This window comes from Myotis myotis, unplaced genomic scaffold, assembly GCF_014108235.1.
Source record: "Myotis myotis isolate mMyoMyo1 unplaced genomic scaffold, mMyoMyo1.p scaffold_m19_p_5, whole genome shotgun sequence".
Taxonomy (NCBI): domain Eukaryota; kingdom Metazoa; phylum Chordata; class Mammalia; order Chiroptera; family Vespertilionidae; genus Myotis; species Myotis myotis.
In genome coordinates, this window is record NW_023416357.1 from 12,141,740 (window position 1) to 12,157,574 (window position 15,835).

Genomic DNA, 15,835 nt, shown 5'->3' on the forward strand with positions numbered 1-15,835 from the left:
GTTTTACTGTTCCACAAGAACTGAGGTTTTCTCTTTAGGTTATTAAGTAAATAGCAGGTCAGGACGCATGCCCAGGCTGCAGGCTCAGTCCCCCCCGGGGGGGGGGGGGTGTGTCTGTGCAGAAGGCAGTCAATCAGTGATTCTCTCTCATCATTAATATTTCTCTCTCTCTCTCTCTCTCTCTCTCTCTCTCTCTCTCTCTCTCTCTCTCCCCCACCCCTTCCTCTCTGAAATCAATAATAATTTCTTTTTTAAAAAAAGAAGTAAATAGAAGAGAGGAAAGAGGCAGAGAACCAAAGATGAAGCCTGGGCCATAGGTGTAGCAACTCCCAGCTCTGAACCTGGGCTTCATGTCACTAGAGCCACGTGACCTTGAGCAGGACACCAAAAATCGAAGCCACTATTTCTTCATTTGAAAAATGGAGATAATATATGACTTAACACTCAGGGTATATGATTGACATGATAAAATGATCAAGTGGTGATAAAATCCAGCACAATGCCAAACATATAAAAGTTGTGGAATTGTATGAATTGTTATCATTTATACAAGTTCATCAAACTATGCATTGCCTTTGAAGAAAAGGCATTCTAAGAAATGAAAAATGGGAATATGATTACTTAAGCTCAATTTTTCTTCTTAAACACTTCTAAATTCATTAATTAAATTGAGTTTCTAGTAGCAGCTAAAATGACTTACATTCTACTACAGAAAGTTTATTTAAAGAAGAGATCAGTAACCTCCTGTTACTCAATTATTATTCTGTTCCTATTTTGTGTAATTCCCTAGGCATACTTCTGGAAAATCAACATTGCTTTTGTCAAAACAGACAAACAAACAAACAAAAACAAAAAACAATTCCCCCACATAATTCATATAAAGAAAATCTGGTCACAAAGATATTAGTTTCTTAAAAATTGATTTTTTTTCCCCCAGTTAATTTTCACTAGGGAGATTTTTTTGTCTTTCTATAGGAGGATGGCAGAGAAACATTGGAAAGAATCCAGAGAAACTCTTGAATTAAAATATTTTCTTTTCGCAAGTGGAATTGCTAAGGGTCAGACCCAAACTACCCCCCACTGAGAGTGGGCACACAGAGACCACAGTCCATCGATCTACAGTGAAGTCACAGTCTCACTCTGCTTTCCTCTGAGCGAGTGGACGAGTAACCAGCAGGGAAACAGCTCTGGATATAATAGTAAAATCTTCCCTCTGCAGGAGCCTGATGATGACAGAAAAGTGGCCTTAATTTCTTCGACAGAAAGAGGGAGCTGTGAACTTCTCCCTGGCCACAGTGACTGGTGGCAGCGGCTCCTGTGGATTCATGACCAGCCTTGAAGTGCAGTCGTGTAAGAGGCGTGAGAGGGAAGATGAGGCCTGGCTTCTGGGATCTGATGCAGGACTTGGCTTCCTTCCCTACAAGGAGCTGAGCACCAGGAACCCAGGTCCAATGAAGGGAATCGCCATGAGAGGATGAATGGCCTCATGCATTGCAAGCCATGAACTCCCACTGTGGCACCAAAAACACCTGACATACAGCACAGGCCTGTGTCTTTGTGCACAGTAATCAGGGTCACTCCCGAACAAGTCACTGTTGGATCTCAGAGCTCATGGGGATGGAGCTGCAAGACTGGTGCCCTTCTAATGCATTCTGATGTGTGACATGTCTGTTAGCAAGACTCCAACTCTCTCTGTCTGTCCCCCACTGAGTCATCAGCAACTGGCAGAATAATCTCTGGCTTCAATTAGTCCGGCAGGGAACACAAATCCAAACAAGTTTTAAGCAATCATTGGTTAATGTTAGGGAAAAGGTGCTCTATAAAAGATAGCTGGTAATAAATATCACCATCCAGTATTAATGCTCGCAATAGCATTGTTATTAGATAGAAGGTCCCTAATGTTATTTCTCAACACTCTATTACCAATGAAGGTATGATAGTACAGACTTCATTTTCTAGAATCATCCAGAAGGAGATACTGCAATACATAAAACCTTCCTTCTACACTTTGCAGAGTGCTTTATATTTTTCACTCTGCACATTATTCCATTTTATTCTACAGTAATTTGCATGTTAGGTAAGAAAGTGGGGTGTAAAATACTGTAGTGACCAGATCAAGAAACACCATGTGCAGGTCTGTAATGTCACTCCTGGCCTCTGAACCCAAAGCTAGTGCCACGGGTGCCTGGTTTGAGAAACAATGACCTGTGTATGGTGTTTGTGAGTAATATATCTAAACATCCACTTCTACACCAAGTCTGCACCGATGCCCTATTTGGGGGACTTGTATTAATAAGAGCCCGGATCCCTATGGACATTGAAGCTTATGATTTCCCCAGGGCCAATCTTGTACCAGGGGCCAGAGCATTTATGCAGCATTCCAACATTACACTGCTGGTCAAATGTATGGTGTACACGGAAACTTGCAGCTTCCCAAGCATATGGGCCTGCATTTTCACAAACTGAGCTTCAAGTAGCACTGGGTCAATAGTGGATACCACATTGTGGGTGAGCAGACTGGCCGAGACAGTGAGGAAAGGTGTGCTGGTACATGGGTTTTCCAGAGCCTGGAGAAACTCCCTTCTCCTTCCCTCCTCCCAGCAGCCTGGGTGAATCTGGAGCCTCTGGAGAGGGACAGCATCCCTAGAGAGCGAGTGCCCAGGACAGAACCATGAGGACTGCCCAGAGAGGGGGTGCCATTGCCACTTGGGGGGATTAACTTTGGGTTAAGAGGATGCATACTTCATATTGTTCAGATACCTATATTCTAACATATAGAAAATATGTACACTCACACACATACACATATTCACACGCACACATGCATTACACAAATAAAATGAAACTTGTGCCAAATTAATGCAGGAATGCCAATGACCAGCATTATCACTGAGTGTCCTAAGGCGCTGAGTAATTTGTTGTAGCCCTGACAGTTGCTTGCAGATGTAATAATATGGATCCTCCTCCACAGACACTGGTGGGTTATGTTCATCACAGTAAATCAGTTTTCTTCAAAACCCTCTGCATCCTGGGTGTCGGGACACAGAGACGTTTAGGCCCGGCTGCTGTTCAACCCCAGGGAATGTGAAGGCCTCTGGCTCTCCTGTGCCTTCTCCCAGGAGGCACAGTGTGCAGGATCGACCTGGGGCTGCCCTACCTGCGGGTGCGGTGGAACGGGCACCTCTTCAGCGGGATCCTGGCCACGTGCTCCCGCAGGCCCACGAACAGGACGCTCTGGCTGTGCAGGATCTGCAGGCTCCGGATGGGCTCCCCCCGCCTCTCCGGGAAGAGCTCGATCTCTTCCAGCACACAGCTCCCCGAGGTCGCAGTCAGGGGTGCCCGCACCTTCTTAATGGTGCCATAATCTGCAAAGGCAACAGGGAAGGAAGGACATAAGGTCAGTGGGCTTATCAGCCTGGCTGCTCAGAGAATCGTCTGAAGAGCTTTGAAGATGCTGTTGCTGGGGCCCCAACCCAGACCTAGCCAATTAGCCGCATTGGGTGTGGGCCTGGGCACCAGGCATTTTTACTGCTCTCAGCAAACCTACCATGCAGCCAGGGAAGAGAACACTCAGCTACCATCTGCCTCGTCCTGGAGCAAGTCTGGAGACTGGAGCTTACTGCAGCTCGAAGGAGCCACCCACCCCCTGTGGACCATCAGGTGAAAGAAATTCTAAGAGACAATCTTTGGTTTCCAGTGTCAGAGGTCCTGACTTTGCCACCCCAGGAAGGCAGATGCCAGGCCATGGGCAACTGCAAATCTGCAGGACAGTGAAGGCTGCCCCTTTTCCATCCTGCCCTTCTCTATCCCCTTCCTCCCAGCTTACATCAACCCCTTCCTCTTTAGCTCTGATGTTCTTCTTGGTGATGCTTTTCTTGGTCTCAACTCCCCAAAGCCTTCTTCCCTGTACGATAAGCATCCATCGCTAAGCTGGACCCTGCAGTTCCACCTGCAGTTTTTCTGCTCACTACATGTGTCTGCTCACTTATTTATAAGCACTGCCCAAGGATGAGTGTCCCTGACCACGAAGACTCCCCAGATTGGCTGTGAGGGACACGGAAGAAGGGCCTTTCAGCCAGTGAGGGGGTCAATGCCATGTGTCAGGGACACCTACTTAAAATACATGCTACTGTCCCTGGATCTAGGCCCCTGCTATCAACCTGCAAACCCAGTTCGTGAACCCAACCATCTAGAAGCACCTCCCCAACATGTCATCAATTCCTCAAGTCATCCTGAAGGCATTGACTGAATAAAACCCAGCAGGGTCCAAGGTTTCCAACATCCTTCTTCTGCACACAGAAAAGGAGGATAAGAAGTGACCTAAACCCAAAAGTAAGTCATAACCCTTTGGCTCCAAGGCCTCCTGTCAATCTTTAATCTTGGAAGGCTCTGGACAGAAAATACTTCCAGTTTTTTTGTTTTCGTGGAAGTCCTTAGAGATGTTTACTTTTATAGAGAAAAGATGTTTACATTTAAAGGAAAAAATACTTATGCAGACATATGTTGTTCTGAATTTATTTAAAAATGGCTATCTGAAACATCTCCTTCGAACATGTATTATGAACTGACTACAAAATAATACATGCACCATTAGTAAACTATTACTTAATTTTGTTTTAAGCTAGCTGGTTAAATGTGTTTGAGAAAGTTCAAGCATAAAAGCATAATTCTGTGGTATGCTGGGATGATTAAAAACACAGTATCTGTCTTTGCAGGGGCGGGGGGAGTATGTGTTTGTGAGTAGGAGAGAAAGAGAGGGGGCGGGGGGGGGAGATGGAGAGAGGGGGCAGTCTGTGGAACAAGCAGGCAGACATTTTAATAAATACATGATACATAGATTTGTGCTGAAGAAAATGTGTATGACTTTACTGTGCAAGTCAACTTAACTTTGACTTGGAAATTGCAGTTCCCAGCTGGTGGGGAATTCGCCTTCATTGACTCAGGGTCTTCCTGCCCGGCATAGTGCAAAGCATGAATAAACACAAGGCATCAAGGCAGTGACCAGGACAAGGTGGGAGTTTCAGGAAGGTGAGTGAGCAGCGATGTTTCAGCCACAGCACCCTGAGAGGAGGTCCTCACCAGCAGAGGGAGGTGACAGCCTCCTGTGGAGCAGTGACAGGGACATCAGGAAACACTGAGCCAGTGGATGGCAAGGCTCTCATAGGAGCACTGTCATCCACTGGGTGGCATTGATGGCAAGGCTCCTATGAGAGCTTAAATAAGAGACTCTTGGGGCAAAACAGAGCATTTTATAGCAATGGAGGAGTGGGGTGGGGAGGGGACAAAGGTGAGGGGAGTTCACCTGGCGAACCCTCATCTTCTGTCTGTTACTACAGTATTTTCACAGGAAACACAGCTTATAGAACTAAATCCTATGCAACAGCTGAGCAAAGACCCCTTACTGCTTATGTATACATGTATTTTTGGTAGATTATTACTCTGAGAAACCTGCCTAAATAATTATTCAAATGTCAATACACTGACATGCATTTCAAACTCTTAAGCAACTGCACGTAAAAATTTTCAAAAAGATCTTTAATAAAATAACTTCAAAGAAATAACCATCACAGATCAAAACTTTCCAGCATATTTTCTGCACATCGGGATCTGGTGTTCCGGCTGACCTGGAAGTGACAACATCGTGGGACTTAGAAGCACCTCAGAGAGTGGTGCTTGGTGTGGAATTAAGAGGTGGCCCACGTCCTCTGCCTTTGCTGGGTCTCCTCCTCCTGAAGCATCTGATCCCATGAGGAGCCTTCTGAAGCCCCTCCCTCCCGTGGCACCAGGGTCAGCACCTGTGGAACTCCCTTCCCCACAGCACTTATGAAGCTCTTTAGGTTTCTTAAAGCCTCTCCTTCTTTCTTCTGCACTTTGTTCTCGCTCCATGGCCAGAACACTGTCGCCTTAGTGTAGAACACCTTTCTCACCTGGATGTCTCCAGAATATTCACTCTACTCCCCTTACCGAGTCTGAAGTGACCGTCAGGGGACACACGACCACGTTGTCTCCTGCCTCAGGCCTTCTGCATGAGGTGCAGGCACCATCTGAGTCATCCATGGGCCTTGCTTTAGCCTGTGTGTCTCTTAACCTTCCGCTCCCCTCCCCCTCATCTCTCTGTGCTGGTCACCAGGGGGCGCTTGCAGCACAGCGAGCCTACAATTGCCCTGGTCCCTGCAAAAGCAGGTCCTTTGCCTGAAGTGGCCTCCCAGCCACCCTGCTCTGAAGCCTGCTGTCCTTGTGTCCCAGTTCAGATGGCTGACAGTCTTCTCTGGCCCCTCCGCACACTCCCAGGCACAAGTTTCCTCCTGTGGTTCCCATAACACCCAAGTCAGGGCATTCTCCCACCACTGACTCCTCTTTCTACAAGGGACATCTCCCATGGGCAGGGATGGGATCTTGTTCTTTCCATCTCAGGGGTCTGGTCTGGTGCCTGGCACATAATAGGTGCTCAACTTCCTTAAAGAATTATTAATCGTGATTATATAGAAATTATTTAAAATTAAGATATAATCAACATATGACATTGTGTACAATGTGTTTAAGGCAGGTAATGTGTTGATTTGAGACATTTGTTACATATACAAATGGGTAAATTTGAAACAAAATAACCAAGAAATTTCAAAATATTCCAAGGAATATAATTCTCCTTGAATAAATTAAATCAAATAAAGAAAAAGAAAGCCTGAGTAATTCTCCATTTCAGAGAAGAGTGGGTTTAAGGCAGCGGTTCTCAACCTGTGGGTCGCGACCCCTTTGGGGGTCAAACAACCCTTTCACAGGGGTCGCCTAAGACCATCGGACAACACATATATAATTACATATTGTTTTTGTGATTAATCACTATGCTTTAATTATGTTCCATTTATAACAATGAAAATACATCCTGCATATTAGATATTTACATTATGATTCATAACAGTAGCAAAATTACAGTTATGAAGTAGCAACGAAAATAATTTTATGGTTTGGGGTCACCACAACATGAGGAACTGTATTAAAGGGTCGCGACATTAGGAAGGTTGAGAACCACTGGTTTAAGGCGTGACATTTCTAAACCCCACAACACTAATGACACCACTATACTAAAGTAGAAATGTAATCAGGGACTCTGGAGAGGATACTTAGAATCCCCACCAGCCAGCACCTTGAAGGGTAGGCAGTGCATCAAACCTTCTATGCTCTATCAGGCTCCAGTCCAATGTCCTCCCCTCCTTATTCAACACAAGGCTGAAGCGCACTTGCTCTGGACAAGGATGTGACAGAGTCATTGTTTCTTTCTTGGCAGAAGGGCAGGGTCAGATCATGAAAGAGACCAATGATTTGCACAACAATGGGACCTTCAGAGCACTTCATTTGTTGTTGTTTTGCTTTATAACACATACCACAGTTTAATTGCTAATTCACTTGTATTGTGACTTCCACATTGACCTTAATCTCCATGGGGGAGAGGAGGGGAGGGGAGGGAAAAGAAGGGGACATGTCAACTACTAAAAATGGTATGGACACAAATCTGAGAGTCACATATTTATAGTTTATCTCTCAAACTGAACACTATAAACATTCACTGGGAAAGAAACAGAGCTACAACAGGATTTTGAAAACTGGTCAAAAGCTGAGAAAACAAATGACCCTGAACTACCTTCATATAGAAAGGTGGAGGTGATGGGATCTCTCATCAAACACCGCTGGAATGATCAACACGTTAAAGCTAATGCAAACAGGAATAAAAACTAACCAATTGTTTCAAAATAAAGCTAACATGCATAGAAAAGCACAGGTGGCTATCTTAATGTACACATCAAAAAATATAGACCACCTTCATTTTCTGAATTCAGTCCCTTTTCTGAATCATTCACTTGGGACAATGAGTGATCTCATTGGTAGGGCCACCTCCAATGCAAATCATGTACCATCATTTTGTTTTCTAAACTACAATTTCAAATGGTCACAGGACATTAAAATTGGAAGGGACCCACAAAAATATTTTGAATTTGGCAGGTGAGAAAAGCAAAGCCCAGAAAGGTTGAATTAGAAAGATCAGACTATTGGGCCAGCATTTAGGTCCTCTTCATATTAATCAAGGACTGGTTTCTGTACCTTCAGAGGCATTTTTGTTTTGAAAGCATGTAAAGATATTATTCAACTCCCATAAAGGTGAGTCAGTAATGGTATAGCAGCTGATGACTTCCTAAAAGATCAGGTGGACTGATAAAACAGTGTACTCAATGGCAGTTGTTATTCAAGGCAAAGATTAAGCCATGCTTTATAAACATGTGCTTATCTTATGGAATTCAAAACACAGATAATTAATGTATAAGTGGGGCCAAGCCCAGGACAGATCTGACTTCTCTATCAGGCTTGAGGCTCTCATTTCCATAAACTCAGGAAGCAAAAAAGAAATAATCCGATTTAAAAATCTATTTCAATTCTATTTTTTTTTTTTTAAAAAAAAAAAAGGAGGATTTAAGGTGGCAAAGATTTGTTTAAATGAAGATATTTACAATTAAAGTAAGAACCTTAAACTGCTAATTGCTGTATGTAATACAAGCTCTGTCTACTGTAAGCTCTAATGCACATAATTCAGTTATTAGTTGTTGAAAAGTAACCATATATAGAAAACAAAAAAAAAAACAAAAAAAGAAAATTAACCATATGTTTGACTTTGTGGAAAACTATCATGCTCAGTTTGCTAACTAACATGAATTTAGTAATTTTAACAAGGTTTTATTTTGCATTTTGATAGAGATGGTCAAGTATAACAGTCTATATCATTTGGTATGAAAATATGCCTTATAATCAAATAGGGACTGTTATGGACACAGAATTCATATGTTGAAGTCTTAATTCCTAGTACCTCAGACTGTGACTATACTTTGCGACAAGACCTTTAACATAGTAATGGAAATAAATTAAGTCATATGGGTGGTCCCTAATCCAATGTAACTGGTGTCCTTATAAGAAGAGGAACTTAGGATACAGACGTGTGCACCCACATGGAGGGACACATTGACCTTGGAACTCCAGCCTCTAGACTGTGAGAAATAAATTTCTGTTGTTTAATCCGCCCTATAAGTGGTACGTTGTTATCTTTGTTATGGCAGCCCTAACAAACTAGCACAGAGACTCCAAGTCAAGAGTAGGAAATATAAAAATAGATTTTGTCATCCAGATACTTGCTCAAAGCAATTTCAAAAATAGAATGTAAATTATTTTCCCTATTTCTCTAAGCTATTATGACTCAATTCTTATGCAAGAGTATTATAAATAATGTCAGACTCAAATTTTTTTACCTATTATGATCACAACCTAAAATTTACATAACTGATGAATATTTTCAAATATTAACATTTCTTTTATTTGATGCCTATAAGCTATACATATGGTTATAGGGTAGAAAAGAACAGGAGATGATATGGGACATGTAACATTGTGAAGAACTGATGCATTTTGATAAACATTATCCAATAACTCATATAGCTGACGCTATTGCTCACGACCTTTTGGCTAATGACTCTGGTGATCTTTAGGGGAAATTAAAGAGAACTAATGAACACTTAAGAATGAACTTTCAAGTATCTGAGGAAAAGGTCGCTGATCATAATGTATTTCTTTTTGGAGGATTTGTAGAATTTCAGTCTCACCAAAATTCAAGATTTTATGAACAAAATCCTTTTGTAGGAAAGGAGGAGGGCAGGAAGGAAGGAGAGAGGGAGAGATGAAAAAAAAAAAAAAGAAATGTGGTCAACTCAATAAAATGTTTACTATGGCTGTGAATTAGATAATTTTTATTTTTCATACTTGTACATGATAAGACAGCCTTCCTTCATTCACTGAAGTTTAAAAAAAATGAAACAATAAAGTGAAAGTCATTATTCCCTATGTGTATAGTGAACCCTGTACAATGAAAAAGATGCCAAAAAATTAACTGAAGAACAGCAGCCTGAAGCAGTTCCAAAACTCATTATATATTCTCTAAGGTGCAATAAAAATCTTAGAAGGTGGAGTGGCAACATACTTGATATATAGAATTTTTGTTGTTGTTTTATAAGAAAAGAAAAAATTCATACCGAGAAACAGAGAGCTAGTTCAGGAGAATGTGATATAAAGATGTTGTGGTTATTGCAAAGCATTAAACAGTGAAATCTTTAATCTTCACTCCATTTTCCTCCTACTGTTTCTCTAAGTTTTGTCATGTTTGAAAGGAATGTTTATTATTCTGCTTTCCCTGTGCTGAATCCAGTACCAAAATTAAGACTGAAGGGACAAGTGGCAATTCTGACACAGTGACCTGTGACAGGCTGGAGAATCCTTGCCGACACCAAGGCCATGAGCCTGGAAAGCGAAATTCCTTTATTTCCACTTGTCATCGGACTCTGATCCCAGACACTGTATCTGAGAGCCGTTTTTCGTGCTTGTCTCATTGACCCAGCGTACTGCCATGTAAAAGGAAACCTTTTGTATTTGCATCCTTTGCTGTTCCAACCATTATCCATAAGGTAATGATGAAATGCCCTCTTCCACTCGCTGGGCAGCATGTTGCCATAGCAACAGATCATTATATAAAGTTCATCAATTCAGCCAGTCATTACCCCAAAGTAGCAGAGAGCGAATATGTTATGAAAGTTCTTTCTTTTAACTTGTAATTGAGCAAGTGAATTAAATTGGTCTTGGCACTGGGAGCTCAGCATTACATTTATATAGTAAAAGAAAAAGCAGGTCTTCTTGGCTAGTGTATGCCTGAAAAGATGATTTTAATTAACTCTGTTTACCAGATGCAACTAATGGCTTATTTCTTCCCCCAAAGCATACGTTAGCCAGTTTAAACATCCTAGTCATAAATTACATGCAACATTCTTTTATTTCAAGTATTATTTTAAGCCATTTTCTCACATCCTGACTCGTGGCATATAAGCTTCAAGGAGTCAGGCTCTGGGGGCCAAAGTCTGTCCTGTTCATTGTGGTCTCACTGGAGTCTACAAGGGTTCCTAGCACACAGTAAGTGCTCCAGTGAACACATGGTTCAGTGTGTGGACCCTGGAGCCCGATGGCCCAGGTTACACTCCCGGATCCAGGGGACACATCTCTGTGCCTTCTTCATCCTGAGGCCCAGCTCACAGGCCCAGGACCACACAGGGAGTTTATTCATGCAGTGGGCTTGGATGGTGCCTGGCACACAGCGTCTGCTATGTCAAAATGTCTTTTACTGTTTTCTTGCTAATTTTAGCTAATAGATAGATTATAAGCCCTACACACATTTTGTACAACATGAGCAAGCTCCCTGCCCCTGTCAGCCCTGCACACATGAAACAGGAGAGATGATCGCTCTATGAATACTGCCTCTACTGCCTGCAGAACAAAACCTCAGAAGCACCATTCAGTCTTCTAACTCATAAGCTGATGCTTATAGGAAATTTACCACCAAAGTTTCCTGAGAAGAAAAACTATATTACCTTTAAAACAAGAGTGCAATTAATAGAGTCCTCTGGGTATCTTTTCTAAAGCTCTCATCTAACCCCACAGCTGAAATCTAACTCTCATCATTCTGCTAAGGAGGCAATTCAAGTTTCTAGAAGGAAATTGCTTGGCTTAGATTTATTGTGTCTAAATTACAAAACAGCCACCCAGTTGGCAAAGTTGGCAGCTCTTCCCTGACAGTCACCAGGCAGGAATACAGAGTCTAAATTACCCTCTCACCCCCAGCGGTGAAATTTATCCTGCGTCTGATCCCATTAGGTGTGGATTGAGATGGTTGAGAAAAATCTATGCTAAGCACTTTTATATTTTTGCAAAATTAATTTAAAAGAAAAAGAGAGCTTTTTACTCGATGGAATAAGAAAATTATTTTGTCATTTTTCTGAATTGCTACATTATACTAATTGTGAACTAGTAGTTCATATGTATACTAATTATGAACTATAGCTTGTCTCATATATCAAGCTATTTGGTAGCTAGAGTTTTCACTCTTTCTTCAGTCAGGATCTTATTCATTCCTATGGCTTCAAACTGATCTGAGGTCTCTATTCCAGACTCAGACTCTCCTTTTACTTTCAATGGATTTCCAAGCAGCTATCAGACCTACACATGCATATTCAGGACTGAGATATGTCTCCCCTTTGGCACAAATCTGTCCATGCACCTGAAATCCTGAATTCATTTGTTAGGGTAAAAATTTCAATTTGACCTATCCATACCTTTCATCTTCATCTCTTATCACTCTACCCACAACACCAGCTAATTTACATTTGTCACCTTTCAGAACATCACTGGTTTTCTATATCTGCAGATTTTGTCTAATTTGCACCTTCTCCTGGGAACATCCATCCATACCTTCTCCACCAGGCAACCATCGCCCTATCTCTAAGAGCCAGCTCCCACACTTCTCTGGGCAGGGGTGTGGGTGGAGGGGGTTGATTGACTCTTCTAGCTCAGGTCAGTGGTCCCAAATCCCTGTGCCTCAGGGATCTAAAGGAAGAAATGCTTAACCAGTCTTTGTGGAAATGATGGGGATGAATAGGCCTAAACTTTTCAACTGGACCAACTGAGCCGGCATTTGCCAGGCAGAGAAGGAAACGAGGGCATGTGAGGGAGGGAGGGTGGCCTGACCAAACCAGGGATGATTAGGGACCGTGATGCATGGACATGTAGGATTAACGTTCCTTGGAAAGGTGGTGGGTGCATTGGGTTGGAGCCAGTTGCAAAACAGTCCAGTTTATGTGTGTTTGTGCAATGCTACAAACTATATCAAGGATAAGAAAGTGCTGGACTCCAAAAAACACTTTGGTCAGCAATTTGCAATAAGGTAGCAGAGGTAAAGATTCGAGTACTCTGGGAACTGGTAACTTCAGCTTCCCAACCTATGAATGGGTTACAAACACACCGTGACACAGATCCCTTGCAACTACGGTGCAGAGCAGGTAGTTTTGTCCTGCTGGGTTGGTCCCTCATGGCAGAATGTAACCTTGATTTCTCCTATGTGCCATCTACAGAATGTCATTCTCTATGGTTGCCATGATCGGGAAGCCCTGCCCTGAGCAAAGTCCTACACATGGGCTGCAGGAGATATGACAAAGACATACCTTAGCGACAATACTTAGAACAACAAAATACTGGAAACTCCCCAAATGCCAAACAAGATTACCTTAAGTTCAGGCAAACAAGGGAAAACTGGACAGCAGTGAAGATGAAGGAACGGTAGTTGCATGCATGAACATGGAGGAATCACTCATTACAAAAAATATTGAACACAATTTTTAAAAATCAAGTCTCAGGAGAATATACATAAATTCACTTACCTAAAGTTCAAAATCATATAAAATCAAGTTATGCATTCAGGGTATGTGTCAGAGGATGCAGAACAAAACTCAAACATGGAGAAAAGATTGGATCACAGAATACTAGAAATGTCAAAAGCCTCATCAACAAAGCTGGGTGAGAGGTCAAAGCACAGGCAGGGCTAGATGAGCTGGCACTCTGCCTGCCTCTGGTGCTCCTGCCATGCTCTGTGCTTAAGGTCAGGGAGGCCCCAGAACCTGAGAACCCAAAGGTTCAGGTTAAGTCCTGAAGATGAGCTGTCTGGTGAATCATCATAGGCCAATGAATCAATGAAGACTAAGACAGCTGTCTTATATCCAATATGCAGAGGGAAATTAAGGCTTCCCTCAAATATTAAAAAACACACAACACCAACACTGAATAATCAATACAATTTCTAATTGAGCGAAAAAACTGTACTTTAACTTAAAGAAGAGCAGCTCATTATAAAGATTGCCTTTAAAGACCCAATTTGCCAAGGACAAATCAAGGCCTCTGTGGTTGAGGCTGTTTTTCACTTTGAACTAGTGTTTTTTACCTATGGTCAAGGTCAGGTTATAAAAATTTCTTAACTGATCATATCAATGAGTTCCTAATCAAGCTCCTACCCTGATAATTAATTTTAGAAATGACTTTCAATACTGAGTGAAAATTTTTTATTATTTCAAAATCTTATAAATGTATGTATTTAGACAATGTATTGGAACTTTTTTTTTCACTGGCACAAATACATAAAAGTGGAGGCCTATAAACCCTCACTTTCTGCTGATTTTAATTCAGGATCATGCTAAGGGACTTTTACTAATTGTAGACAACTCCCAATATTTTAGCCTCACACATATTTCTAGTTAAACAACAACAACAACAAAATCTTAGTTGAGTAAATTTTCCTCTCCTTTCTCTCAACTCAAGTTTAATTCTTCAAGTAAAATATTATGTATTTAATCAGTTTCTATGTGTGTGTGTGTGTGTGTGTGTGTGTGTGTGTATATATATATATATGACTTCAGAGAGGAAGGGAGAGGAAGAGAGAGGTAGAAACATCAGTGATGAGAGAAAATCATCAATCACTGCCTCCTGCATGTCTCCCACTGGGGATGGAGCTCGCAACCAGGCATGTGCCCTGACTGGGAATCTAACCATGACTTCCTGGTTCATAGGTTGATGCTCAACCACTGAGCAAAACTGGCCAGGCTTTAATCAGTTTCTTATACTCAGGTGGAACGCAAGAGTTAGACTAAAAATAGATAACAAGAACTGCCCTTCTGAATATTGCTTTAATCTCAGAATGCTTTAATAATTTCAAACAGAAGTTAAGCTTTTATAACCTTCAGAAATCCAAAAAGTGATGATAATCAGTCACTTGGACAGAAAGTTAATTAATTTGCATTGAATGCTCTTAAGTGGCTCAGAGGTTTTTTTCTCTTTTCCTTTCACATTTGGTGTTAGTTAAAACAATGACAATGGGGCTGTAAATTTCGAGGATGGCTGGATGGACAGATGGCTCTCCACTCTACCCATCTATTACATGTTTCTTTTAGCATTTACTATGGTCGGACAATGCAAAACAAAGGAAGGGACTTTTTCCTTCACATTGATTTTTCTTTGGTCTAGAAGAATAACTGCCTACATAATTATATTTTCAGGGATTCATGACTTCAGGGGTTGTTGCTTAAATTCAGGCTGCCCTGATTCTTCATAAAAAAATCTCATTAGCAAAAGTCACATCCTCAGCTTCTCCTAAGAAATTCTTATTTATCCAATGGATACGTCAGATAGGATCAGGTAGAAAGAGCATTTTCCCCTCAGGACATTAGCTTGAAACATCATCCCATTTTTAACACTGTGAGAATTGTGTGCTCCTTGATAAGAACCCCTACAGCAAAGACAATTCTATTTAAAGACCATAAAATACCCCATTTAAGAAACATCAACTTGGCCATATCTGTTTCAAACAGGAAGGTGAGAGGATAATATTATAAATAGACAGCTTTCTAACCTCACTACGCTATTGTTTTAAAGAAGGAAATTAAAAGAAATTCGGATGTTGACGCCTCTACGCCTCTGCAAATGACAAATACTATTTCCTCACATCGTGCACTGTGAATGATTGCACCACCACCAGCTGTTGGCCCAAATCACAGCTGGCTCCAGGCATCCTGGTGCAAAGAAATGCACTGTGTTAATTCACCAGGATGATTTGAGGAGAATCCATTTCTTCTAATGGGTTCCAAGTAGGAACTACAATAATGGTAAGTATGTCTCACTCCCCACACCTTAGTGCTCTTGCTGGTCTGTCAAATCTCTTCCTTGGACAATAGGGGATTTCTCTACCAACATCTCCTCTTTGAAGGCTTATTTGCAAAGAAATGATGGAGCGTTTTTTCTTCCAATCACTCTGCTGTGTAACAACTTCTGGAAGAAAGTCCACACAGAATAAAATTGTTGATGATATCCCATCACGCAGTGGACACTTGCAATTATTCCTCCCTAGTCCTGGTGTGCATGGTTGCTTGCTTTAGAA

At 41.7% G+C, this 15,835-nt stretch overlaps 1 protein-coding gene across 1 annotated transcript in view; it reads right to left on the reverse strand.

Moving 5' to 3' along the window:
• SEMA5A (semaphorin 5A) overlaps window positions 1-15,835 on the reverse strand; it is a 400,911-nt gene that overhangs the window by 59,922 nt on the left and 325,154 nt on the right. Inside the window, exon 12 of the mRNA XM_036309681.1 lies at window positions 3,158-3,365. Coding sequence (XP_036165574.1) covers window positions 3,158-3,365 — 208 coding nt within the window. The remainder of the gene's footprint in view (window positions 1-3,157; window positions 3,366-15,835) is intronic.